At 41.8% G+C, this 26,145-nt stretch overlaps 1 protein-coding gene across 6 annotated transcripts in view; it reads right to left on the reverse strand.

The window, feature by feature from the left end:
* Nucleotides 1-26,145, reverse strand: part of vps13b (vacuolar protein sorting 13 homolog B) — an 806,769-nt gene that overhangs the window by 382,581 nt on the left and 398,043 nt on the right. For all 6 annotated transcript variants that reach the window (XM_033019455.1, XM_033019454.1, XM_033019453.1 and 3 more), the window contains exons 20-21: nt 17,532-17,641; nt 9,091-9,238 (exon numbers count right to left, since the gene is read on the reverse strand). In XM_033019455.1, the coding sequence (XP_032875346.1) occupies nt 9,091-9,238; nt 17,532-17,641 (258 nt within the window). The remainder of the gene's footprint in view (nt 1-9,090; nt 9,239-17,531; nt 17,642-26,145) is intronic.

Below are 26,145 nucleotides of genomic sequence, written 5' to 3' on the forward strand. Positions count from 1 at the left end.
CTGAAATGAACCCACAGAATACCAGTATCACAATAGCACTGGGCAGCATCTCTGCAAATAAGGTTATTTTTGTTCCCTTACAATTTGAACTCTTCATGAAAAAAATTCCAATATAATATTCAATTCAGACCATAGGAGCAGAATTAAGCCATTCGGCCCTTCAAATCTGTTCTCCATTCAATCCTGGTTGATCTATCTTTCCCTCTCAACCGCATTCTCCTGCCTTCTCCTCGTAACCTTTGACGCCCTTATTAATCAAGAAGCTATCAATCTCGGCTTTAAAAATACCCAATGAATTGACCTCCACAGCCATCTGTGGCATTGAATTCTACAGATTCATCAACCCCTGGCTCAAGAAATTCCTCCTCATCTCCATTCTAAAGGCAAATCCTTATATTCTGAGGCTGCACCCTATGGTCCTAGACTCTCCAAATTTACTTTATGAATTAACAACATTTGCCATTTCCACCATCATAAAAGCACTTTAATGCATCCCCCGGGAATCTATACTGAAATTACAACTTTTCGTTAGATTTATAAATGACTTCCATTAACAAATAGAGTCATATGTCAAGTTTTCTGAAAACACTTTGCTGGTATCGTAAATTGTGTTATGGGGACAGAAAATTGCAGAGAGATGTTGGTACAGTAAGAGATTGGGTAAATCTGTGGTAAATGCAATGCAAGGTCGATAACTTTGTCCAACCTCACCTTATAGCTAATATCCTCTCATCCAGGCAGCATTCTAGTATAAAAGAACGGCACAAGGTACTGGAGTAACCTATTGGGTCAAGCAACATCTCTGGAGAGCATGGATAGGTGACACCTTCTGGTAAATCTCTACGTTACCCTCTCCAAAACCTCCATATCCTTGCTGTATTGGGGCAACCAGAACTGTATCCGATACTCCAGATTAAGCTGGAACATTAGCTATACAATGATTACACAGTGGTTAACTCTGTCAATACTTTCATGGGCAGAATATAGTCATAGTGTCATCGAATCATACAGCGTGGAAACAGGCCCTTCGGCCCAACTTGCCCACACTGATCAACGTGTCCCATCTACACTAGTCCCACCTGTCTGTGTTTGGCCCATATTCCATCTAAACCTGCCCTATCCTTGAACCTGTCTGTTTCTGAAACGTTGCAATAATTTCTGCCTCAACTAACTCCCCTGGCAGCTCGTTCCATACACCCACCAACTTTTGTGTGTAAAAGTTACTGCTCAGGTTCCTATTTTTTCCTTCTTTCCCCCTTCACCTTAAACCCTTGTCCTCTGGTTCTCATGTGCAACAATCAGATTAGTGAGGACAGCTTCAAATTGACTTATTCCTCATGTTTGCAGTCAAATCCTCCTGCCACTAACCTAGTTTGGCACTGCACTTCAACCCTAAAGTCCTCGACCTTCATTGCACTCACCACTTTCACTACATTCATTGCCACCCACCCTGCCTCCAATTTGTGTACAACTTTGAAGAAAACAGATTCAACAGATTCCCTTTCCCATTCCCTTGGTGCCAGGAGACAACGGGGTCCAGCGTCAATGTTGAGGACTGGCGGGAACACTTAATCCTGACACATTCTCACAGCCACCAAATCTGCCAAATCAGGTCATATTGAACGTTTGTGATGGATGAGTCAGGGTCAACTGTAAATTGTAAACCCGAGACAGATGGATTATTGTCAGTCAAATGTATTAATGATTACTGAACTCTTAACGAGTGGATGGTGGTAAAATACAGACAACCAGAACTAGCTTTGAAGTAAACCTCAGCTTCTCTGGTTGCGATCCACAAACTATTTTTGGAAAATGCTCATTTGGCTGCATGGAGATAAGAAGAAATTTGGCTTTGATATTCTCCAGTTATATAATCTGTCAGAACTGTCCATTTGAAGTGCGAGTAATTTTGGAGAAAAGAGGTGTAAAGAGAAAAAAGATCAATTAGGAAAACACTTCCTATTAAGTACCCTTACAGCTGGCTACTATTACCCTGGACCGGCTTTAAACATCCTGGCTGCACAAATGCAAACATAATTTTGAACCTCATTAGACAAGCAGCCCACTATGATCTACTGTTAATTGTTTTTATTTAACCTTGCATATTTGGAATCATAATTCATATGGAATGTCATGGCTGAAATGTGTATATTAAAAATACCTCTGCTATATTTCATCATTACTCTTTTACAGTAAGATTGTCAGTGAGGAGGTGAAAAAAGTGCTTTGAAAGTGATTTTCAAAAGTCTCGATATCGCTGTAGTTTGAAATTCTGTGCAAAGATATTGGAAAATACCGATTAACAGCTTCTTGATTAATACCTTTACGGTAGAAACACCTCACATTAATTGAAGAGGTATAAGCTTCCCCATCAAATAATTCCCAAGCAAATGAATATTAATCCTCCAAATTTTAGAAAAAGTACCCAGAAATAATAATTGTTCAGAGGACATACAGACTATGGAAAGTTGTTGGTTTTGATTAACTAGTGGAGATGTAGAATACATGGTTATTTTGTACTTCTGTTCATACTTCACATAGAGAGGATAGCAACATGTACCATTTCAAGTTAAACTCATGACAATCGCAACCGAAGACATGAGGAACTACAGATAGTGGAATCTTGAGCAAAACACAAAGTGCTGGAAGAACTCAGCGGGTCAGGCAGCATCTGTGGAGGGAATGCACAGGCTGGGCTAGGACCCTTCTTCAGATCGTAGAAGGTGAGAGAAAGCTGGAAATTGAAAATATATGTACAATTAGCTGGAATTAGCTGTCTTCCTGGATCAATAACTTGCTACCCCCCTTCTAATGACTCAAATTATTTAATGAATTTGTTTATGTGTGAAATCAGATATTTAATTCATTAGGTGAAAATTCTGTTCTGCAAAATTATCTAATTTGGAAATTAAATCCTGAAGTGACAGCATAGTTCTAAGAGCAGCAGTAAACAAAAAACAGATGCAACAGATTCAACTAATGGCTTTGGTGTCCATAGAAACCATTATCACACTCTGAGAGAATGAAGTTGTCACTAATTTTATTGATTTCACATTTATTTTGCAACATTTATGTGATTAGCTCAGGAACTAAACATGCTGCATCATCATGAATTACATACAAAAAGCTTTTAACCAAGTACGACTGGCACTAAAATCAATTTGGAAATCAACTTGCAGTCTCTTCACAATGCCAATTTCGCCAGCGGATGGTGTCATAATTACAGCAATTTTTAAAACCTTCACGCCATGTTCAATTACAACAGGAAATACTTTAGTGTTTTACATCTGTACCACGATGCAGTAATTATTAGTGGGAGAAGTTTATTATTTTTCTGGAAAAGCAATCATTCTGTTTATACTATTTTGTGCTCAGATTACGACAAATTGTACAACTGCTTCCATAATGATCAGTCAATGCCCATTTATAATTATCTAGTTTTAGGAACAGACCATACATTCTCACTGTTGAGGAGATTACATTTTGATGACCATGCATTGAGCTGATATGTTTACCTGTGCTTTTTCTCCACAGATGTTATTTGACCAGACACAATATCCTGCATTTTAATTTTACATTCATGATTGTCTATTTTACTAATATTTCAGGGAATTATTCTGGACAGTGAGATAGCTTAAACAGGGCAGCACAACAGCACAGTGGTAAAGTCGCTGCCTTACAACGCCAAAGACCCAGGTTCAATCCTGACTACGGGTACTGTATATACAGAGTTTGTACGTTCTCCCTGTGACCACATGGGTTTTCTCCGGATGCTCCAGTTTCCTCCCACACTCCAAAGACGTACATGTTTGTAGGTTAATTGGCTTTGGTAAAATTGTGAATTGTCCCTAGTGTGTAGGATAGTGCTGGTGTACGGAGCTGATTTCTGGTTTACGCAGACTTGGTAGACCGAAGGGCTAATTTCTCTGTAATCTATAAAGTAAAGTTAAAAAGTATAGCTCTTTATTTCAATTTTGAAATTACTCAAAACTTAATTACATGCTTTGATGCTTGCTTGGATCCTTATTGCTTTTGTTTACTGCTTCTATTCACGTCTGTACCATTATTTTAGGGCTTAATTTCTAAATTAAATAACTTTGTGGAAGAGAATTCAGGTCTAATGAATAAAATAATTGATTTGATGCAGAAATAAGGTGATTAAATAAGTTTATGAGAAAGTCTGGAATCAGAAAATACCCAATGATCTATACGTCTGTTGTTAGTTAGTTTGAAAACGCATACTTTAAGATTCAGGGACAGTTTCTTCCCAGCTGTTATCAGGCAACTGAACGGTTCTCTCATCAGCTACAGTGCGGTCCTGACCTCCCGTATCCCTCATAGGAGTCATTTGAACTTTATTGAATCAGACTACATCAGACTTTATCTTGCACTAAATGCTGTGACCTTTACCCTTTATCTGTGCACTGTGGACGGCTTGGTTGTAATCATGTATTGTCTCTTCTTTGACTGGATAGCACGCAAACAAAAACTTTTCACTTTTCCTCAGCACATGTGACAATAATAAACGAAACTACCTCTTAAATTGTGCATTTTTATCAGGCAAAAAATCTCGCATCTCAAGTCAAGAATATGTTGATTCAAGTTGCACTGACAGATTATGGACATCATTCTTGTTCAAAGGAAGTGTCAAGAGTGTCTAATTGTCATATGTATCGGCTACAGAACAATGGAAAATGATGGATGTCTTCAACTTTTCACTTGTACCCTTCAATCTAATTAACAAAACATAGTAAATGCACTTCAATTTCATAACATATAGATAAAGTACAATAAACTGAACTGCTGATATTTTGAAAGTGGCAGTGTAGAAATAAAGACATCATAGTGTCCTGAGATTCCAGTGAAACCTTTCCATCAATTTAGTTGGCCTTCAAAATAATTTTAAAAGCTCACTAACTGCGAGTCATTTTCCAAAAATAAATGCCACATCATACAATCAGAAAATCTCATTGTGCCACGTTCAACAATGTTAACATCAGCTAAAGGAGAAAAACGGAGATACAAAAGCAAGACCAACCAATGCAGGACAGGATGTGTAGGAAGGAACTGCAGATGCTGGTTTCCATCAACGGTAGACACAAAATGGTGGAGCAACTCAGAGATGCTGCCTGGCCCACTGAGTTACTCCAGATTTTGTGTCAATCTTCAATGTAGTACAGGAATGGAAGTGGAATCAAGTAAGTGAGTTCAACTCACAAGAACATAATTACATAACTCTGAAATGAATAGATAGATGAAAAATACCGGAGTGCATAATGGCACACAGGACGACACAGTGGTGTAGCAGTCGCGCGCCAGAGACCCTGGGGTTGATCCTGACTAAAGGTGCTGTCTGTACGGAGTTTGTTTGTTCTCCCTATGACCACGTGGATTTTCTCCGGGAGCTCCGGTTTCTTCCACACTCCAAAGATGTGTGGATTTGTTGGTTAATTAGCTTTAGTAAAATTGTAAATTGTCCCTAATGTGTAGGATAGTGCTAGTGTACGAGGTGATCGCTGTTCGGTGTGGACTCGTGATCGAAGGAACTGTTTCCGCGCTGTATCTCTAAAGTAAAGTCTAAAGTCATCGTCTTTGATATTCCAGGAGGAAACTATTTTAGTTTCTTCTTTCTAATAAAAAAAACTAAAAACTAGCACATTTTGTTGAAGCAAAAGTGAACCATGCATATTCAGGATAATGTCCAATTATAGCTTGCATTACAACAGCTCTTGCACACAAAGCTAAGGTTCTGTTCATGATCTCCCAGCCTACGTCATTGTGGTACTTGTGCTTTTTTTAAATCTGCACTTTCTATGTTACTGTAATGTTATATTGCTGGAGCATTATTTTCAGCCCTCCAGTATTTTTTCTCTTTGCACTACCTGTTGTACATATGTATGTCTTGACTGTACTCGTGTACTGTATGATATGACTGGAGTACTCCCAAAATAAGCTTTTCACCGTATCTTGGTACACTTGACAATAATAAACCAAACCAACCACTACTCGTCTGATACTTTCACTATTTCTCAGGTCACTTTTCTCTTCTTAAACCAGTCACACCTTAAGTTTCACAACTGTATATTCATGGAGTCATAGAGTTGTACAGCACGGACACAGGTCCAACTTGTCCATGCCGATCGAGATGCTCCATCTTAGCTAGCCCCATATCTCACTGAACCTTTCCTCTCCATGTACTTGTCCAAGTGTCTTTTAAATGTTGTTATTGTACCTGCCTCAACTACCTCCTCTGGCAGCTCGTTGCATGCACTCACCATCGACTGAGTGTAAAATATTCTCCTCAGTGTAATATAAAATCTTGCCCTCTTGTTTTTGATTCCTCTACCCTGGGTAAAATACTCTGTCCATTCACCCTATCTGTTCCCTCGTGACTTTACACACCTCTGTAAGTTCACCCCTTAGACTTCCAAGGGAAACAGTGCCAGTCTGCCCAACCTCTCCATATAGCTCAGCCCCTCAAGTCCCAGAAACGTAAACCTGGAAAATTTAAATTAAATTAGTTGAGAGATCATGTTGCAGTTGTATAAGACATTGGTGAGACCGCATTTAGAATATTGTGTTCAGTTCTGGACACCATGTTATAGGAAAGATATTGTCAAGGTTCAAATGGTTCAGAAAAGATTTATGAGGATGTTGCCAGGACTAGAGGGTGTGAGCTATAGGGAAAGGTTAAGTAGGCTGGGTCTCTATTCCATGGAGCGTAGGAGGATGAGGGGAGATCTTACAGAGGTATATAAAATCATGAGAGGGTAGATGCACAGAGTCTTTTACCCGAGTTGGGGAATCGAGGACCAGAGGACATAGGTTCAAAGTTAAGGGGAAAAGATTTAATAAGAATCCGAGGGGTCACTTTTTTCACACAGAGGGTGGTGGGTATATGGAACAAGCTTGCCAGAGGAGATAGTTGAGGTTGGGACTATCCCATCGTTTAAGAAACAGTTGGACAGGTACATGGATAGGACAGGTTTAGAGGGTTATGGACAAAGCACAGGCAAGTGGGACTAGGGTAGCTGGGATGTTGTTGGCCGGTGTGGACGAGTTGGGCCGAAGGGCCTGTTTCCACACTGTATCACTCTATGACTCTATCAGAGATTCAAAGTGTTAAGCGTATAGCATGGGAGAGTGGAGTTGAGGCCAAGACTGGAAAAGTAATAATTTTATTCAACAGTGAAGCAGGCTCTAAGGGCTGATTAGTCTATTGCTACTTCTTATATTCACAAAATATGCCTCAATTTTTAGCGATATATTCCCATGGAGGTACACCTATGTTATATATTATTCTACACATTTAGGTGACAATCTCCTCCAATATAAACAGCTTACTTTCTCAGCTACACAAACAAATATTTTACAATGAACCTTTGCGTGCTGTGCGCTGTCTGATAGAAGCCAGTGATAAAAAATACCACATTTACTTAACCATGAAATGCCAGTACATGTCATAAAAACAAACAATAAATCACCCATATGAGAAATTGAAACTTTGACAGGACTTACAACAAAGAAAGTAACATTGGCAATGCGATTAAAATTCAGCAACATACATACAAACTTTGACAAGTGCAGCTGCATAAGCACCAATTTACTATGCATGTTTGGTAGCTCAGTTAGTTGCATTGCACTAAAGATTGATTGATTGAATTGATTCAAAGATACAGGAAGGAAACAGGTCCTTCACCCCACACCGACCATTCACACTAGTTTTATGTAGAAACAAGCAACTGCAGATGCTGGTTTACAAAAAAAGACACAAAGTGTTGGTGAAATTCAGCGGGTCAGGTCGCATCCCTGGATAACATGGATAGGGATCTATTCATGTTATAGTCGCAAAATCCGGCCATTCAGCCCGTCAAGCCTACTCTGCTAATCTATCTTTCTCTCTCAACCACATTCTCCTGCCTTCTCCCCATAACCCCTGACAACCGTGTCTTTTTTCACAGTAGTTCTGTTATCCTAGTTTTTCATTCTCATCTTATACACTAGGGGTAAATTACAGAGGCCAATTAACCTATAAACCCGCAGGTCTTTGGTATGGCAGGAAACCGGAGCACCCGGTGGAAAGCCATGTAGTCACATGGAGAACGTGCAAACGCCACAAAGACAGCACCCAAGCTCAGAATCAAACCTGGGTCTCTATTGCTGTGAGGCAGCAGCTCTACCAACTGTGCCATTGTGCAGCCCACAATGATATTCTATTCCCACTGGGGGAGGTGACCCAAATATTTTTAATTAGACATTTCTGCCGAGCATATATGTACATTAAGATTCGGGGATAAGGAAACAATAATGTTGCTTGTTGACTGGAAACACAGATGTTGCCTTTCAATAAAACACTAATGGGCCTGTCCCACTTAAGCGATTTTTTGGGCAACTACAGACGACTGCCGCAACATTATCAACATGTTGACATTTTTTTCAGCGACAGTGGCGACAATGTTTGCTGTCGTAGGTTGTCGCCAGGTTTCGTAGGTGAATTCCATTAAAACTAGTCCCTGGCAGTTGCCTAAAAAGTCACCTTAGTGGAACAGGCCCATAAGTGCTGGAACAACCCAGCAGGTCAGGCAGCATCTGTGCAGAGAATGGACAGTCCATTCCCTCCACAGATATTGCCTGACCCGCTGAGTTACTCCAGCAATTTGTGTTTTCTTCCAGATTCCAACACCTGCAGTTCCTTGTGTAGCCTTTCAATAATACTTGCAGCCAATTCCAACACCGTCCACATACAAGTAATCAGACTGACCAGATGCCATCAAAGAAGATTCAAAATTCCAGGCAATTTTGTTACTCAGTTTGTTGAAATAAAGAACTGCAGTGCTGGTTTAACAAGGAAAGACTCAAAACACGCGTGTAACAGCTGGTCAGGCAGCATCCTTGGAGAACATGGACATGACGTTTCAGTTCGGAAACCTTCTTCAGACTGGGTTTTTAAGTTTTTAATTTTGAAAGTAATATCCAAGGCCTGGGTCAATATTTGTTAGGAGTGTCATAGGAATATCCGGGGAAATCTTGCCATTTCTACAGCTGGTTGTTTCACATGTAACTTACTAAGAAAAAACCAAAACCAAATACCTGTTGCAGTTTTTGTCTTGAGAGGACTACTGGCATATTCCGAGGCCTGGTTTGACTGCTGCATTGCCAAAGGTGTGCTGCCAACTGATACCTCATCTTCTTTCTTCCTTGTTGTTGGCATAACTAATTGAACAGTTCCTGCAGACTGCTGTAAAGAGAAAATACCCAGCATTAGGACTAATTCATCCGTTCAACTCGATCAGAGCTCAAAGAGATATCTTCCCTCTGCTTCTAACATGTGCTTTAGTCATCAGTCACAGGAAGATTCATCCGATGTGACAGTGTGCACTTTTCTTCTCAGCAATTTTATGGCCTCCTTGGTTAACATGGCCCATTTAGTGCAATTATTGGGCTGTTTTCCATTATAGATCCATTCTGGGAACGAGCTGACATTGTCTAAATTTATTTCATACGGGATCTTTGTAGCCAAAATTCAGAAAAATGTTTCATTCCGTAACATTCGACTAGTTTCAATTCATAATGCAGACCACAAAATGCCCACCTCTCGAGTTAAGATGCAGTACAAATCCTGTTCCAACCTCTCCCACATCTACTAAAGCACTTAATAAAGCCTACTTTTTCACAAAGCTTTTGGTCATGTGTTTTAATTTTAACAGGGATGGCACAGTGGCAGAAGAGGTAGAATTGTTGCTTTACAGCTCCAGAGACCCGGGTTTAATCCTGACTACAGATGCTGTCTATACGGAGTTTGTACGTTCTCCCTGTGGCCGCGTGGGTTTTTCCTGGGTGCTCCAGTTCTCTCCCACACTCCAAAAGAAGTACATGTTTGTAGGTTAATTAGCTTCAGTAACAATTGTAAATTGTCCCCAGTGTGTAGGATAGTGTACTGGGTGATCGCGGACTTGGTTTAGAGATACAACGTAGCCTGTTTCCACGTTGTATCTCTAAACTAAACCATAAACATTCAGAAAAATGGTTCATCCCATAAATTGCAACTAGTTTCAAATCCATGACACAGACAAAAAATGCCAGCCTCTCTCGAGTTAAGAGCAGCCCTAATCCTCAGTGCCAACCTTTGTCACAGCTACTAAAGGACCTATTCAAGCCTACTTTTTCCCCAAATCTTTTGATCATGTGCTTTAATTTTAAATGGGGGCAGCATAGTGGTGGTAGCAATAATGTTGCTGCTCCAGAGACCTGAGTTCGATCCTGACTGCAGGTGCTGTCTGTACAGAGTTTGTACGTTCTCCCTGTGACCAAGCGGGTTTTGTCCGGGTGCTCTGATTTCCTCCCACATTCCAAAGACGTGCTGGCTTGTACTGTAGTTTAATTGGCTTCTGTTCCCTAGCGTGTAGGATAGAACTTCTTGTCCCTAGTGTGTAGGATAGAACTAGTGTACGGGTGATCATGGGTCGGCATGGAATCGGTGGGCTGAAGGGCCTGTTTCCATGCTGTATTTCTAAATTAAACTAAACCTTCTTCATGGTTTAATATATGTCTTTTGCCTTTTAAAGATATTTGTCTTTTAATTCTCTTCTAAATCCCCTTGGGTCATTTTATTAGATTAAGTTAAAAAATAAATGCAATACCAATCCTTTTGAAAATTAATTTCTCTATGTATCTTTATATAATGTGCAATCCTTTTAATTATGGAGAGCTGCAAAGACAATAGTTTCACAGAACCAATTCTGGTATATATTAAGGCACCAGATGGTCTGCCTATGTGTTTTGGAAAGGAATACAGAGAAATACTTCTATTTATATAACTTAACACTTCATCAAAATGTTTCGCACAATGAAACAGAGTGAACTATTTTGTGGTAACAATGCCCTATGAGCATAAGTTAAATTATTTGCAGCAATTTTTGTTTTCTCAAGTCTGATGGATTGAAAAATGTTGGGCAGCAATTCACAAGTGTGCCTGCTCTTTTCCAAGCAGTCCTGTTGTATGGATAATAGTTATTCAGTCAAAATGTCAGGGCTTCTGCTCAACATCCTGTCTTATGGTGGGTACCTAGTAACCCTAATTAAGCAATCGTCCCTCCATAAAAGGTATTTCAGCCTGAAATTGTACAACAAAAAAGCCAGCATTACACTTAATATAACATCGAACATAGAAAAGTACAGCACAGGAACAGGCTCTTCAGTCTACAAAGTCTGTGTGCCGAACATGATGCCAAGATAAGCTACCCTCTTCTGCATGCACAGGATTCAATTCGCTCCATTCCCTGCATATCCAAGTCCCTGTCTAAATGCCTCACTAAATGTAACTACCGTATCTACCTCTACCGACACCCCTCGCAGTGCGTTCTAGGCACCCACCACCCACCTATGAGCATAAGTTAAATTATTTGCAGCAAATTTTATTGCTGCAAATAATTTACAATGTACAAACTCCGTACAGACAAGCACCCATTGCTCCGTACAGACAGCAATGGGTGCTTGTCTGTACGGAGTTTGTCCATTCTCCCTGTGACCTGCGTGGGTTTTCTCCGGGAGCTCTGGTTTCCTCCCACACTTCAAAGACCTAAAGGTTTGTAGGCTAATTGGCTTGGTAAAAATTGTGTGTGGGATAGTGTAAGTGTGCGAGGATCACTGGTCGGCACTCTGACTCGGTGGGCCAACGGGCCTGTTTCCACGCTGTATCTGTATACAAAACGAAACTAACAAAACTATGCCCTTGAATTTTTGACACTTCCATGCTGGGAAAAAGGTTTTGCATGTCTACATGTTACTTAAAGTGGTACAAGCTGTAAAGGAGTCCAGTCTGACACACTGTAACTTTACTGAGTCTTTAATAAAGGCACATGTCAAACACGTCCCAGTACTGACTGCATCTAGTCTTCAGGCGTACTGGAACCAAGGGAGGAGCAAGGGGAAGATATCACAGTTATACTGAGATGACTGGGCGTGGTTAGTGGTTTTGAGGTAGCTACATTATAGGTTGCATGCATAAACCATCTACACAAGCTAAGCTAAGACACATATGAAAAAGGGTCCAACCCAAAACGTCACCCACACTTTTTCTCCACAGATGCTGCCTGACCCGCTGAGTTACTCCAGCACTATGTGTCTATCTTGGGAAAACAGTGGACAAGCGTAGAGCTTAATGCATGACTCAATGCACAATGTGAGCAGTCTCAACTTGACGTTAAGGGTAGTTATTTTGTGTTGCTCAGGAACTTAATCTCTTAATATTGATTAAAGGAAAAACGTGGACTTTGGCCGTCACTACAACACACACACACCAGAGCAGCAGCCACTGGTTCTACTCACAACTAAACATCTGACTCCATTGAAGCCAATAGAACCAAATGAGTAGATTTGGAGCCAATATTCCCACATAAGCACATTTAGCAGCAACTCCGTATTAATTTCCATAAACAAAAACATATTTGTTTCTTCCACACATTGATTTTAATGTTGGGAAGCAGGAGCGGCTCTTCATTCTGGCATTGCTATGCTAACCTTTTTGAGTGATTGATTGATAGATTGAAAGATAAAGCATGGAATCATGGCCCTTCTGCTCACTGAGTCCATGCCGACCATCCATCACCCATACCCTCGCTGTTCAATAAAACTCCTCAGAGCCCTGCCATTTACTATGTATATCCTGGCCCGGTTAAACTACCCACAATGTATCACTTCAAGTTTGTCTGAGATAAATTCCATCAGCCATTCCCTTGCCCGCTTTCCCAGTTGATCTGGATTCCTGTGGCTACCTTAGAAAATAATCTTCACTGTCCAATATACCATCTACTTCATCATTCAGTAAGATCAAAGCTGGTACTAAACCTCAATGCCATATTCTTGCACTAATACTATATGCCTTAAATCCGTTGTGCCTGAAAAAAACTTTCAATTCTAATCTTGAACATGGTCATTGAATGAGCCTCCGCAGACCATCTGGGCAAGAAATTCCAAAGATACACCACTGCCTGGCAGAAGACATCTCTGCCCAGTGTGGTCAACATCTTGTTTTCAGGTTGTGACTGTTAGTTCTAAAAGCCAGAGTAAACATCATCATTCCACCCACTCCGTTAAACCTCATAAGAATCATGCAGTGTCAATCCCTTTATCATGTATCTGTACACTGTGGAAGGCTCAATTGTAATCATGTATTGTCTTTCCGCTGACTAGTTAGTATGCAATAAAAGCTTTTCACTGTACCTCGGCGCACGAGACAATAAACAAAACTTAACTCAACTCAAGTGTTAAAATCACACATTACAATCGCTTCACTCTTAAATCTCTCCTCCGACAGCAACATTTCTTACTTTAACTATGCTTAGTTATTCCCTTTATCGTGTATCTGTACACTATGGATGGCTTGATTGTAATCCTGTATTGTCTTTCTGCTGGTAGACAAAAATGCCGGAGAAACTCAGCGGGTGCAGCAGCATCTATGGAGCAAAGGAAATAGGCAACGTTTCGGGCCAAAACCCTTCTTCTGGTTCTGTCTGTCTTTCTGCTGGCTGGTTAGCACGCAACAAAAGCTTTGCACTGTACCTCGGTACACGTGGCATCAAACTAAACTCTAAACTCAGTTCATTGAGATCCCTCGAACTCATGAAATTGTAGGTTCAGTCTACTAACTTTTTTCATATACAGCTCCATTGCTTGAATCAATTTGATGAACTTTGCTGCACTACTTCTATCACAATTGCATATGTTTTAAGTAAAGAGAACAAGAGAATTGTACACAATATTCCAGATGCAAATTACACATGCCTTATATAATTAGAGCTAGATATATTTATCATCGAACACAAATTCTGTTGCAATGAAAGCCAATCTACCATTTTTGTGACTAATTGCTTGTTCCCTGCATGCGATTCAACGATTCAACCCACCAAGGCAATGTGGATCCCAGGTGATCTAACGTTCGGGATTAGCATACCATGTGGGATCTTATCAAAGGCTTTCTGAAGTTCATGTAAATAATGTCCCTGCCCTCATCAATCACGTGTGTCACCTTTTCAAAAATCAAATCAAATTTGGGAGACGTGATTTCCCACGTACAAAGCCTTGTTGACCATCTCCAAGTCTGAAGAAGGGTCCTGCCCCGAAAAGTCACCTATCCGTGTGCTCAAGAGATGCGGCTTGACTCGCTGAGATACTCCAGCACTTTGTGTTCTGCACGTCTTTGGAATGTGGGAGGAAACTGGAGCACCCGGAGGAAAGCCCTGCAGTCACAGGGAGATCGGACAAACTCCGTACAGACAGCAGAGACAGCAACTGCAGTCGGGATTGAACCAGAGTCCCTGGTGCTGTGAGGCAGCAATTCTACTGCTATGCCACTGTACTGCCCCCTATCTCTAATTGTGATGCTGCTTCAAACAGGATGTTTGTTGCACTTGTACCTCACCGTACTTGTACATATGACAAGAAACTTGAATTGACTTTCCCCACTATTGTTGAAAGGCTCACCAGCCTGTAGTTTCCTGACATACCTGCTCCCCTTCTTAAATAAAAGCTAGCTACATTCTCAAAAAAATTCTCCATTTATCAAATATGATATCCCTTTTATAAAGCCATATTGATTCCGCCCAATTCTAAGATCATTGTCTCGCTGTCCTACATTTGCTAAATAATAGATTCCAGAGTCTTTCCTGCTACTGCATTAAGATGTGGATGAAAGCAAGGGGAATAAGAGGCTAGGTTCAAGGTCAATTCACCATAGGCTGGAAGAAATGTAGTTCAGAAGTTGTCACGTTGATTCTGGATTTGCAAAACATGAGTCTTCAAAGTGGATGATAACAGAGTCGGAACCAAGAGTTAAAAAGCATGATTCAGAAGGTCACAACCTCGATGATTTAGGAAAGAACAGAGAACATGAAGCTATTGTTAGCTACAGCGACAGAAACAGAGGTAAGGCAACTTAAGTTTCTGCTAAGATTGACTGATATGCTATTTGAGAGACAGGTATGTCCAGCCACATTTTGAGTCTTTATCCAATTATTCTGTTGGCTGGGTGCTCCACTTGAAGGCAGAATCACGTAATGAATGTAATAATTGGAAGGCCGAAGGGAGCAAAAGCTCCTGTAAAAAGGAGATTTAGTTTGTGCTTGCAGGGAAAAGCAAAAACTACAGAAGTCAGGGCTATTAGGAACAGATGTTCGATGACTATAGATGATCTATCACAAATTATTCTGGCAAATCTGTACTAAAAGTAAAACAAGGAAGATGATAATTCTTGAAGAAATTTAGGCAACTTATTGCCTAAGAAATGACTACCTCATGCATCGGAAGAGAGTTTGAATCAGTTCATGGAAGTAATAGTATTTGTAGTCATTTAAACCAGAAAGAAAAAATGGAAAAATCCACAAATGCTGTGTTCTAATTGCTTACATGGCCTCTCATATTATGCATATGTTTTCCAGATCTTGCTTGGAAGCTCAGAAGAAAAGGAATAAATTACCTTTCTGCCAGTATTCACTGAAGTTGTGCCAGGAGATTGGGAGAAATCCCAGATTTTGATAATTTAATCAATAATCCAAGCACATTTCACAAGTGCATAAACGAAAGAAAAGATATTGTGATAAGTTCTTGCTCTTATATGAACTTCCCAACAGCTCAGTTACTTTAAATTCGTATTTGGTTGAGCCACGCCTGCCAGGACAATCAAGATTCCAGGACCTTAGTAAGGCTTGTTTAGTTTACTTTATTATTGGCCCGTGTGTACTAAGGTGCAGTGAAAAGCTTTTTTTTGTTGCGTACTACCCAGTCAGCGAAAAGACATCATGATTAAAATCAAGCCTTCCACAGTGTACAGATACAAGATAGATTAACAAGACCACAGTTAGAGTAAGAAATGCTGCTGTTGGAGTAGAGGTTTAAAAGAGTGGAGCGATGGTAATGAATGATAGCAGATCCACTCCTGGGAACAGCAGGCAAAGAGTCGCCTAGATTTGGTGCCATCTTGGGAGAATGAACATAAAGAGGCCAGCAAAAAACTTTGTTGCAAAACTCAGAAGTCAGTATTGTCACATACATATTTTTAACTAAACCAAACTCATATGCGTGTATATATGTACTGTATATACACATACGTAACTTGCAGCTCATGCAAAAACAGTGCCCAGCAGGCTGCGCTTTGAAAACTGTGCGCAGCTGGCTGCGAGGAGCAGAGCCTTTGTGATGTCATCAGCTAGTTAGCTTTACAAAATCTCAGATGTGAATAATTTTAATTAAAAAATTCAGGAAAATTATGATTCCAATTTTCAGATGAGGCGATTTTCGAGATCATGACGTAAATCTCTATCGGAATATGTTAAAATTTCACCGTTAGCGCGTCGTGTTTTCGAGGAGATGTGAATCACTGAAAAATACACAAATACACACACAAAAACACAAATACATCCACATCCAATACAATACAATACAATTTATTGTCATTTGAGTCTCAGTGAGGCTCAAACGAAATTCTATTTCCACAGCCATACAAACAAAGACAATTCCTAGACATACACACAATTTAATTCACACAAACATCCATCACAGTGAACCCACTGTGATGGAAGGCAAAGTCTTTTTTCTCCCCTGTTCTCCATGACTCTCCCAATGTCGAAGCCCCAGGCGGGCGATGATAAGTCTCACGGCCATTTTAGGCCGTGCCGGGCGATTTACGGCCCCGCTCCCGGTCTAGAAGTCTCGAAGTTGGAGCCCCCGGCGGGCACTGGAATGTCCCACGGCCATGAAGCCGTGCCGGGTGATGTATGACCCCGCTCCAGGTCGTTCCAACCCCGCGACACGGGCTGGAGAAGTCGCGTTGTGGGAGCTCCGGGAAGCGGTCTCTCTCTCCCCCCGGACTCGCGAGCTCCCGATGTCCCAGTACACCGGACCTGCGGCTGCGTTGCTGGAGCCTCCGAGCCCCAGGAGTCAAGTCGCAGCAGCGAGTCACCACCGCTCCCCGCGCTCCGAGGCCGGCCAGCCCCACGATGGTGAGTAGTCCGCAGCTCCGCAGTCTCCCGAGCCCCCGGGTCGTTCAGGCTGGAGGCCGCTCCACGGTGCTAGGCCCCAACGACAACGGAGACCCGACAGGGAAAGGTCGGGTCTCCCAGACATGGAAGAGATTTTAAACAGTTTCCCCCTCCCCCCCCCCCCGCCCCCCACATATACACATTTAAAACCAGTATTAAAAAACACCAGCACTACATTTAACTAGACAAAAAATAAAAAAAAGACAGACAGGCTGTAGGGGCCGCTGCAACGGGTGAGTCGCGCCGCCAACGAGGTATGGTTCAGTTTTATAAATATATATATATATATAAAACTCTGATCTTGGATATATATATATATATACACACACACATAAAATCTAAATCAAATTGATTCACTGTTCATGCTTAATTAATCTTTAATTATACTGGAGATTGACAATACTTTGGTATTTAAAGTCACAGAGAGAAAAGTCTTCAGCAAACTGTAAACAGACATACTGGAACTTTCATACACGAACTCCAACATGATCTCAATACCTGTGGTCGATGTTTCACATTCCCTTTCTGAGGCTGATGAAGAAGCCATGTGTAGAAGATTGGGTCCACATTGACAGCAATTCCTTGCACGGAGGCCAACAGAACAGCCCCTGGAAGAAAAGATAGCATTGTTTATTGAAATGATGAATGATACATCATATATCACAACATCGATATTATGTTGTTGGCATAAAATTAAATGGCAATGTAAAAATGTTACATTTGGACAGATACATGGATACATTTTCTGAAAACGTGGCAGTGATGCTCTGTCATGATGTGGACAAAAAAAAAGACAGAACAGCACAGGTACAATCACAACCTTTAAGAAACATTTAGACAGATACATGGATAGGACAGATTTAGAGGGATATGGGCCAAACGCAAGCAGGTGGGACTAGTGTAGATGGGACATGTTGGTCGGTGTGGGCAAGTTGGCCAAAGGGCTTGTTTCCATGCTGTATGACTCCATGATGAGATGCATGGTCTGATGAAATATTGGGACTTGGGGATAGGGAGAATACACAGTCTTTTTCCCCATGGTCTGGGAATCAAGAACTCAAGGGCATAGGTTTAAGGTGAGAAAGGGAGTATTTTATATAAACCTGAGGGACAACTATTTCACATAGAGGTTGGTGGGTATAAGGAAGGAGCTGCCAGAAATATTTCATGCAGATACAATAACAACATTTGGACAGATACATGGATAGTTTAGTTTAGTTTATTGTCATGTGTGACTGAGAAATGCAGTGAAATGCTTTTTTGTTACGTGCTATCCAGTTAGTGAAAAGACGATACATGATTACAATCAAGCCGTCCACAGTGTACAGATACAGGATAAAGGGAATAATGTTTTATATGGGACAATTGCAGGCAAATGGGACAAGCTTTGATGGGGCATCTTGGTCATCATGGATGATTTGGGCTGAAAGGCCAGTTTCTGTGCTTGTATAACCTTATGACTGTCTCAGACCAGCAGAATATTGTGCTGGGTAGGTAAGTCAAGGGTTCAGTGAGTACGTTGTCACTAAAAGTTAAATTGGAGGAAGCCTGGGGAGTTAGCTATTTGCCACACACTGAGTATAAGAGACATCCAGGAAATCTGCAGTGCTATACGTGACTGGGAACAGCAATGCTTCTCAGTAATAAACGATTTGAGTGCCATGAATGAAAAACGCTCCAAAACGAATCACCCACCTTGGCCAAAAATGTACAAAATATTTGCATCCAAGAGCTCATATTACCAATGTTAAGCAGATAATTTGGCCTACATAGCTCACACGTGCACAAACCCCCTTCATATTTATGAGTCTTTATTGATCATTCCCGTCCAAATTTATTCCATCTGACTACATTACCATTTCCCAGTTAATAATCTCATCGGATCCATTTCCTGAATTCACGCCAGTGAAAAGAGTATTAACTTAAAACCACAGCAGGAACAGAATAACATTTGGGGAGCTCTTCATCAAAAAAAACTGTATGCATTTTGTGAGCTGCAACAGTGTTTTTCACTTTTCGCATCTAAATGACGGAATCAAATCTAATCTAAATCTAAATTTCTACATCTAAATAAAGTACTATTGAACCAGTGGAATACGTGTTTTGAGTTTGTCACCTTCCACAAGTCGTGATTTAAGTTTTGATGATTTTTGCTGATCTACATGGATTACATGGATCCCAAAACCCTCAGGGTAATTTACAGCAACCAATCAACCTGCAAACCCTCATGTCTAGGAGACCGAAGCACCCGTAGAAAACCCACGCGGTCACAGAGTGAACGTGCAAACTCCACACACCTGAGATCAGAATCGAACCCGGGTCATCACAATGTGAGACAGCACCTCAACCAGCTGTGCCACTGTTGTGGAATAGTAACTACGATGGCTTGAACATAATGGCTGAACCAGCCACACACAAACAGAGACTACAAGTCCAAGTCACAAGCTAAACATGACGAAATCTTGAATTTCCCTTTCCCATTCTCCCATGTACAAAAACGTTAGGTCACAAGTGCAATGGAATACAATAGATTGCCTGCAGAAGTACAATTCCAACAACACCCGAGAACCTCACATTATGCAGGTCAAAGTAATGTCTTCATCGCTACACTCATTTCACCAGCCCAAATACAGTTCAGTTTTAGTTTATTGTCATGTGTACTGAGGCACAGTGAAAAGCTTTTGTTGCGTGCTAACCAGTGCTATAATACTTACACCTCCACTACCAGTACACCTTGGCTGCAGTGGGCACTATTTATAGAATAAGCAAGTTCGGTATTCCGAAAAACACAAGAATCGTGGGATTTGTCAACGGTCGAACGCTATAAATTATACGAAGCGCTGTAGAATGGCCCAACAGCAACTCAACAGCACCCGCTGCGAAGGAGACTCAACCCCGACCCCACCACAGACGAAACGCAAGCCTGCACACAATGCAGCACCACCGTTGCCAAGACTTTTTTTATAGCTAGTGACCTATGACCTGGGCATGCGCTGTCGGAATACCGAACTCGCTTATTCATTGCTATAATCACCAAAATAATTTGGGCGGCATGGTGGTGCAGCGGTAGAGTTGCTGCATTACAGTGCCAAAGTTCCTGGTTCGATCCTGACAATGCGTGCTGTCTGTCTGGAGTTTGGACATTCTCCAGGTGCTCCGGTTTACTCTTCTTCAGACTGATTGTGGGGGAGGGGTAGAAAGCAGGAAGAGGACAAAACCTGACAAAAAATATGTTGATACGGGTGAGGAGGGTTTTTGATAGGCAGACAGTTGTTTAGTTTAGTTTGAGATACAGCGCGGAAACAGGCCCTTCAGCCCACCAAGTCCATGCCAACCAGCGATCCCCGCACACTAACACTATCCAACACGCACTAAGGACAACTTACAATATTACCAAGCCAATACCAAGCCAATTATCTAAAATTGGAGAATTCAATATTCATACAGTTGGGTTGTAAGCTACCCAAGCGGAATATGTGCCGTTATTCCTCCAGTAAAAATAGTACCACTTGCAAGTTTCCCTCCAAGTCACACACTATTTTGACTTGGAATTGCATCACTGTTCTTTTCATCTTCTCTGGGCCCAAATCCAGACCTTCGTAACTCACAGCACCCTGGGAGCAATTTCACCACAAGTGCTGCAGCTGTTTAAAAAGCCAGCTCATCATCATCTTCTCCAGAGCAACAAGACGGTATGGCTTTTGACGTTGGCCTTCTCGGCAACACTAAATCCTTTGGGAAATCTTTCAAAACTATAGAGCCGATATTGAAATGGCAAGTGAGCCTCAACTTAATGAAATATTTATGTAAATAAGGTGCTTAAGAAGAACAATTTTAAAGTTGATACACGGGTGTTTCCACATTACACCAACATAGAGTTTCAACGTCATGTTGAGATTGGAGCCAATCCTTTTTGATATATTGTTTTATCATCTAGGTTTGAAATCAACTTGGTTTAAAAATTATTACCTGGAGCTAATTTAAATATTTAGGGAAGTTGTGACAACTGTTTTGTTTATAGTTTTATTTAGTTTAATTTAGTGATACAGCATGGAAACAGGCCGTTTACCCCACCGAGACCACGTCAACCATCGATCACCCATTCACACTAGTTCTATGTTCTCCCACATTCACATCCATTCTCTGCACTCTAGAGGCAATTTACAGAGGCCAATTAACGTACAAACCCGCACATCTTTGGGATGTGGGAGGAAACTGCAGACCTGGAGGAAACCAACACTGTCACAGGAAGAACGTGCAAACTCCACACAGACAGCACTCAATGTCAGGATCACACCCTAGTCTCTGGCACCATGATGCAGAAGCTTTACCACCTATGCTGCTTTGCCGCCCTTTATTCAGCAAATTTACAGTATACATTTTAATTGCTGACAATAGTAAGCTCCACACATAACTGCAAGCATACACTTTCAAAGAGATTGCTCATTCACAAGATTAATATTTGAAGGATAGATTCTGACTTGAACCTTACATTAGAGCAAAAACTCTGCTAAACATCTGATGGATAAAGTAGATATTGATAATTGGTTTATTAATGTCACGTGCGCGAGGATAGGAGAGGTTAAGAGGGATATCGGCCAAATGCAGGCAGGTGGGACTAATGCAGATGGGGCATTTTTGTCGGCATAGGCAAGTTGGGCCAAAGGGCTTGTTTGCGTGCTGTATAACTCTATATGATACAGCAAAATGCTCTGTTTACATGCTATCCAGGCAAATTATACCGTATAAAAGCACAAGAGGTAGTACAAAAGAGAAAAAGAACAGAATGCAGATTATAGTTACAGCTACAGGGAAAGTGCAGTTGAAACATGTTAAGGCAGCATCAAAGTAGATTGGGAGATCAGGAATACTTCCTTGCACCATGAGAGGTCTGTTCAAGGGTGAGATAACAGCAGGGAAGAAGCTGTGACTTGAATCTGGTGGTATGCACTTTCAAACGTTTTTATCTCCTGCCCGACAAGGGGGGGGGGGATAGAAGAGAGAATGAGCGGGCTGTAAGTGGTCCTTGATTATGTTGGGTACTTTCCCAAAGCAGCGTGATGTATAGATGGAGGTTATGGGTAGGGGATGCCTGTTTTGGGTGATTTACTGGCCTGCGATCACAACTCTTTGCCATTTCTTGCAGTTTTGGGCAGAACAATTGTCATATCATTGAGGTGCGTGTTGACAACAGTTAACAGCGGGTAGTTCTTTTGAACAATGTTTCTTGGGCCACCGTCTGAAGAAGGGTCGGGTCCCAATCCGAAACATCACCAAACCATGGGTTCTCCAGAGATGCTGACTGACCCACTGAATTACTCCAGCACTTTGTGTCTTTTTTTGACCACCACATAGTTTTCTTTAATAGATTTAAATTAAATATGTAAATCTAAATACCTAAAAATATATACCTAATAAAATGTGTTCAGTTAACCACAACTTCAAAAGTCAGCAGTGCAGGCTTTTGCCATTCATGGTTTAAAGCAGGTAGCAGAATATGCACAGTATCCCATCTCCGTCAGTGAGAAGCAATTTTGTGAATGAAAGTGAGAGATGCTGCTGCATGACTAGGTTTGCCAAATACAACATAGGCTTCTTCACTTCAGCTTACAAGTTTGCAAACAACTTGAGGTACGACCAAGGCTTGCAGCCAAAGGAACACTTTTGAAGTACAGACACTGTTGTAATATGGGAAACACGGCATCCAATTTGTACACAGCTGGGATCAAAAAAATAGAAGCGTGAAAATGATCAGAAAATTGGTTTTCTTTTATATAAAGTTCATTGGGGGCTAAATATTGGTTTGGTCGCTGGCAAGAATTCTCTCGATTTTCATGGGCTACTGCTGTGAGGTTAGGACTCTTAATCAGATTAAAGTATAATGTATAGAAAGGAACGACAGATGCTGGTATGCATCGAAGATAGACACAAAGTGCTGGAGTAACTAAGCAGGTCAAGCAGCATCTCTGGGGAAAAAAGGGGGAGGTGACGTTTCGGGTCGGGATACTTCTCCAGACCCGATCTGAAACATCACTCATCCTTTCTCTCCAGAGATGCAGCCTGACCCGTTCAGTTACGCAAGCACTTTGTGTCTATCTATAGTATTATGTGATTTGACTGGTTGGCAGGCAAAACCAAGCTTTTCTCCGTACCTCGGTACTCGTGACAATAATAAACTTGAACCTAAACATCTAACATGGGTAGACAGAGAGCATCTCTCTTTCTTATCTATTTAACGGTTCAGCAGTTTCTCATTGCTGCACGTGTGTCAGTTCCCAATTCTCCAGAGAGGGCCTTGAATGTACTTGAAATCCAACCCATGCCAAGAGTTTCCTTTGTACTTGTATTCACAATGCCTTTTATGGTAAAACTAAGAACTCCATTCTTTTTTCGTAAAATTTCATAAATCTGTCTATAATGCGTACTCTCAAATTCCAGGGGAGACAATATAAGTACCACCGATTTTCCAGCACCCTTGGTTCCAGACACATGCCGGATTATCAGTTCTGCCGGGCCAACAGAGGTCACGGTCTCTTAGACGAGTCGAACAGTCCGCGTAGACCGAGATACTGACTCGCAAAGTCGGCCTCAGAATTCGGCTATGGGAACGGTACTACCAGCTCAGGCCGGGCCTGAGTTCCAGAACCATGGCTGCAGGGGGCAAATTTGATCTACAGACTAGAAGTCTGGCCGCCGAAGTCCCGGTGAGGTCGAGATCAGCTGCCTGGCCTGGCCTGGCCTTGGCATCACATTTTCAGGGGGAATTCCGGGAGGGTTTCAAGCTCTCTCGTAATTTTGTCCCGATTAAAGGAGGTGCTGGACCACCAGTTGCCGGAACATCGGTGGTGGCCCTATATATAAAATTATGACAGGCATAGAAAGGGGAAACAATCGTGACAGTCATGAACATGATTTAGGAGATAAAGAAGGTGATCGATAAGGGTAGGGCAGTGAATGGTGTTTAGTTTTGAGAAACAGCGTGGAAACAGGCCATTCAGGCCACCGAGGCCACCAGCAATCCCCATATACTAGCACTATCCTACACACTAGGAACAATTTACACTCTTTACTTAAGCCAATTAGCCTACAAGCCTGAACGTCTTTGAAGTGTGCGAGAAAACCGGAGCACCCGGAGAAAACCCACACGGTCACAGTGAGAATGTACAAACTCTGTATAGACAGCACCCGTGGTCAGGATCGAACCCAGATCTGGGTGGGGGGCTTGGCGGCGTGAGGCATCACACACACTAACCACCCCCACACACACACTAACCCCCCCTTTGATATTATATTAATATTATTAATTCGCTCCCTTTCTCCCATCCCCCGCCCTATCCACTCACGCATCGCCCCCAACTGTGCAGGCGTGGCTAGAGAGGGAGGGGAAGGGGGTAGAGAGGGGGGTAGAGAGGGAGAAGGGGTAGAGAGGGAAAGGGTGAGGGGGTAGAGAGGGAGGGGAAGGGGGTAGAGAGGGAGGGGGGTAGAGAGAGATGGTGGTAGAGAGGGAGGGGAGAGAGAGGGGGAGAGGTAGAGAGGGAGGGGGTAGAGAGGGAGGGGGTAGAGAGGGAGGGGTAGAGAGGGAGGGTAGAGAGGGGGGGTAGGTAGAGAGGGAGGGGGGTAGAGGGGGGGAGAGAGGGAGGGGGGAGAGAGAGAGGGAGGGGGGGTAGAGAGGGAGGGGGTAGAGAGGGATGGGGGTAGAGAGGGAGGAGTGGTAGAGAGGGATGGGGTAGATAGGGAGGGGATTAGAGAGGGAAGGAGAGGACAACTTGTACTAATTGATCTTATTTGATTCTGCACGCCAGTATGATTGCATTCATGGCGGACCACATGAAGGTTGCAATCTCCCACCCTTGTCCCATTGTGATGTTATTGTGATTGGACGGCTGTGAGATGGCACTGTGACATCGTCAATGGAAAGTGCTGCAAGAGTCTCCCACTGAAAAGCAGTTCATTTTTTGAAATAAACGATTAAAACATTTAAAACTTTGGAAATATAGGTTGGAATGCGACGGGATGATGTCTATCCCGTAAAGGGAAAACATTTGAGTAGAATGTGTGAAAATGGGAAGGCTGTGGCCTAGCGTTTGGAGGAAGATACAAATTAAGACGATTAAAAGAAAGCCAACACAACCTTGGCCCACACAGACATTTAGAATGTTAAGAGCACTTGGAAGAGTTTTAGTATAATAGAGATTTGATAAACTACTTGATGGTCTGCTGATCCAGAAGATTAAGATGCATGAAATCCATGGTGACTTGGATGTTTAGATTCAAAACTGCATAACTCAAAGCAAAATAAAAAGAGTTGTGGTAGAAGGGTGTTATTCTGGCTGAAGGTCTGCGACATCAATGTTCCAGTCCCATTCATCCCAGGGTGGAAATGTCAAAGATTGGAGGGTATAGCTTTAAGTTGAGGGAGCAAAGTTTAAAGGAAAAGCTTTTTGTGAGTGCCGGGAACACGCTGCCAGGGATGGCAACAGATGCAACAGGGGCATTTAAGAGGCTCTAAGATAACCACATGGATATGCAGGAAATGGAGGAATGTGCGCCGTCAAACACAACAAAAGGCATCATGTTCGGCATAGATATTGTGGGGCGAAGGGCCTGTTAAGGCACTGTACTGCTCTATATTCTATTTCAATCTGGACTGTGACGATGGTTTTGGCATTCTGCACAAAACGTCTACAAAAAAAATGACATAAGATAAAATAGAAATGAGGCAGGTGTTGGGCCAGACTCACAAAGGCCTTTCAATTTAAAATATATCAAACTCAGACAATTATAATATAGCACTTCAATTAAAATATAAAAGACGAATTATAACCTCATTTGAGGTCCCAAGATAGGCACCAAGGTTCTAGAAATAGTACAGAAACGTTGTTCTCTTTGTCCAGTCCAGGCGATTAGCACCGGTCGTTAAGATGACTCATTCCAAATCTGTTGTAAATCACTGAAAAGGAAATATCTTGCTCTGTTTAATTTTAGTTTAGGCACAGCCAGGAAAAAAGTGTGCAGTGTTACTTCAGTGCAATGCCAAAATGGCTCAGTGATCCACATTCTTCACAGGCTTAAACAATTAACTATCCCAGGGCACCTCAATCATTTACAGTTA

The sequence above is a fragment of the Amblyraja radiata genome, chromosome 4 (genome assembly GCF_010909765.2).
Source record: "Amblyraja radiata isolate CabotCenter1 chromosome 4, sAmbRad1.1.pri, whole genome shotgun sequence".
Lineage (NCBI taxonomy): Eukaryota > Metazoa > Chordata > Chondrichthyes > Rajiformes > Rajidae > Amblyraja > Amblyraja radiata.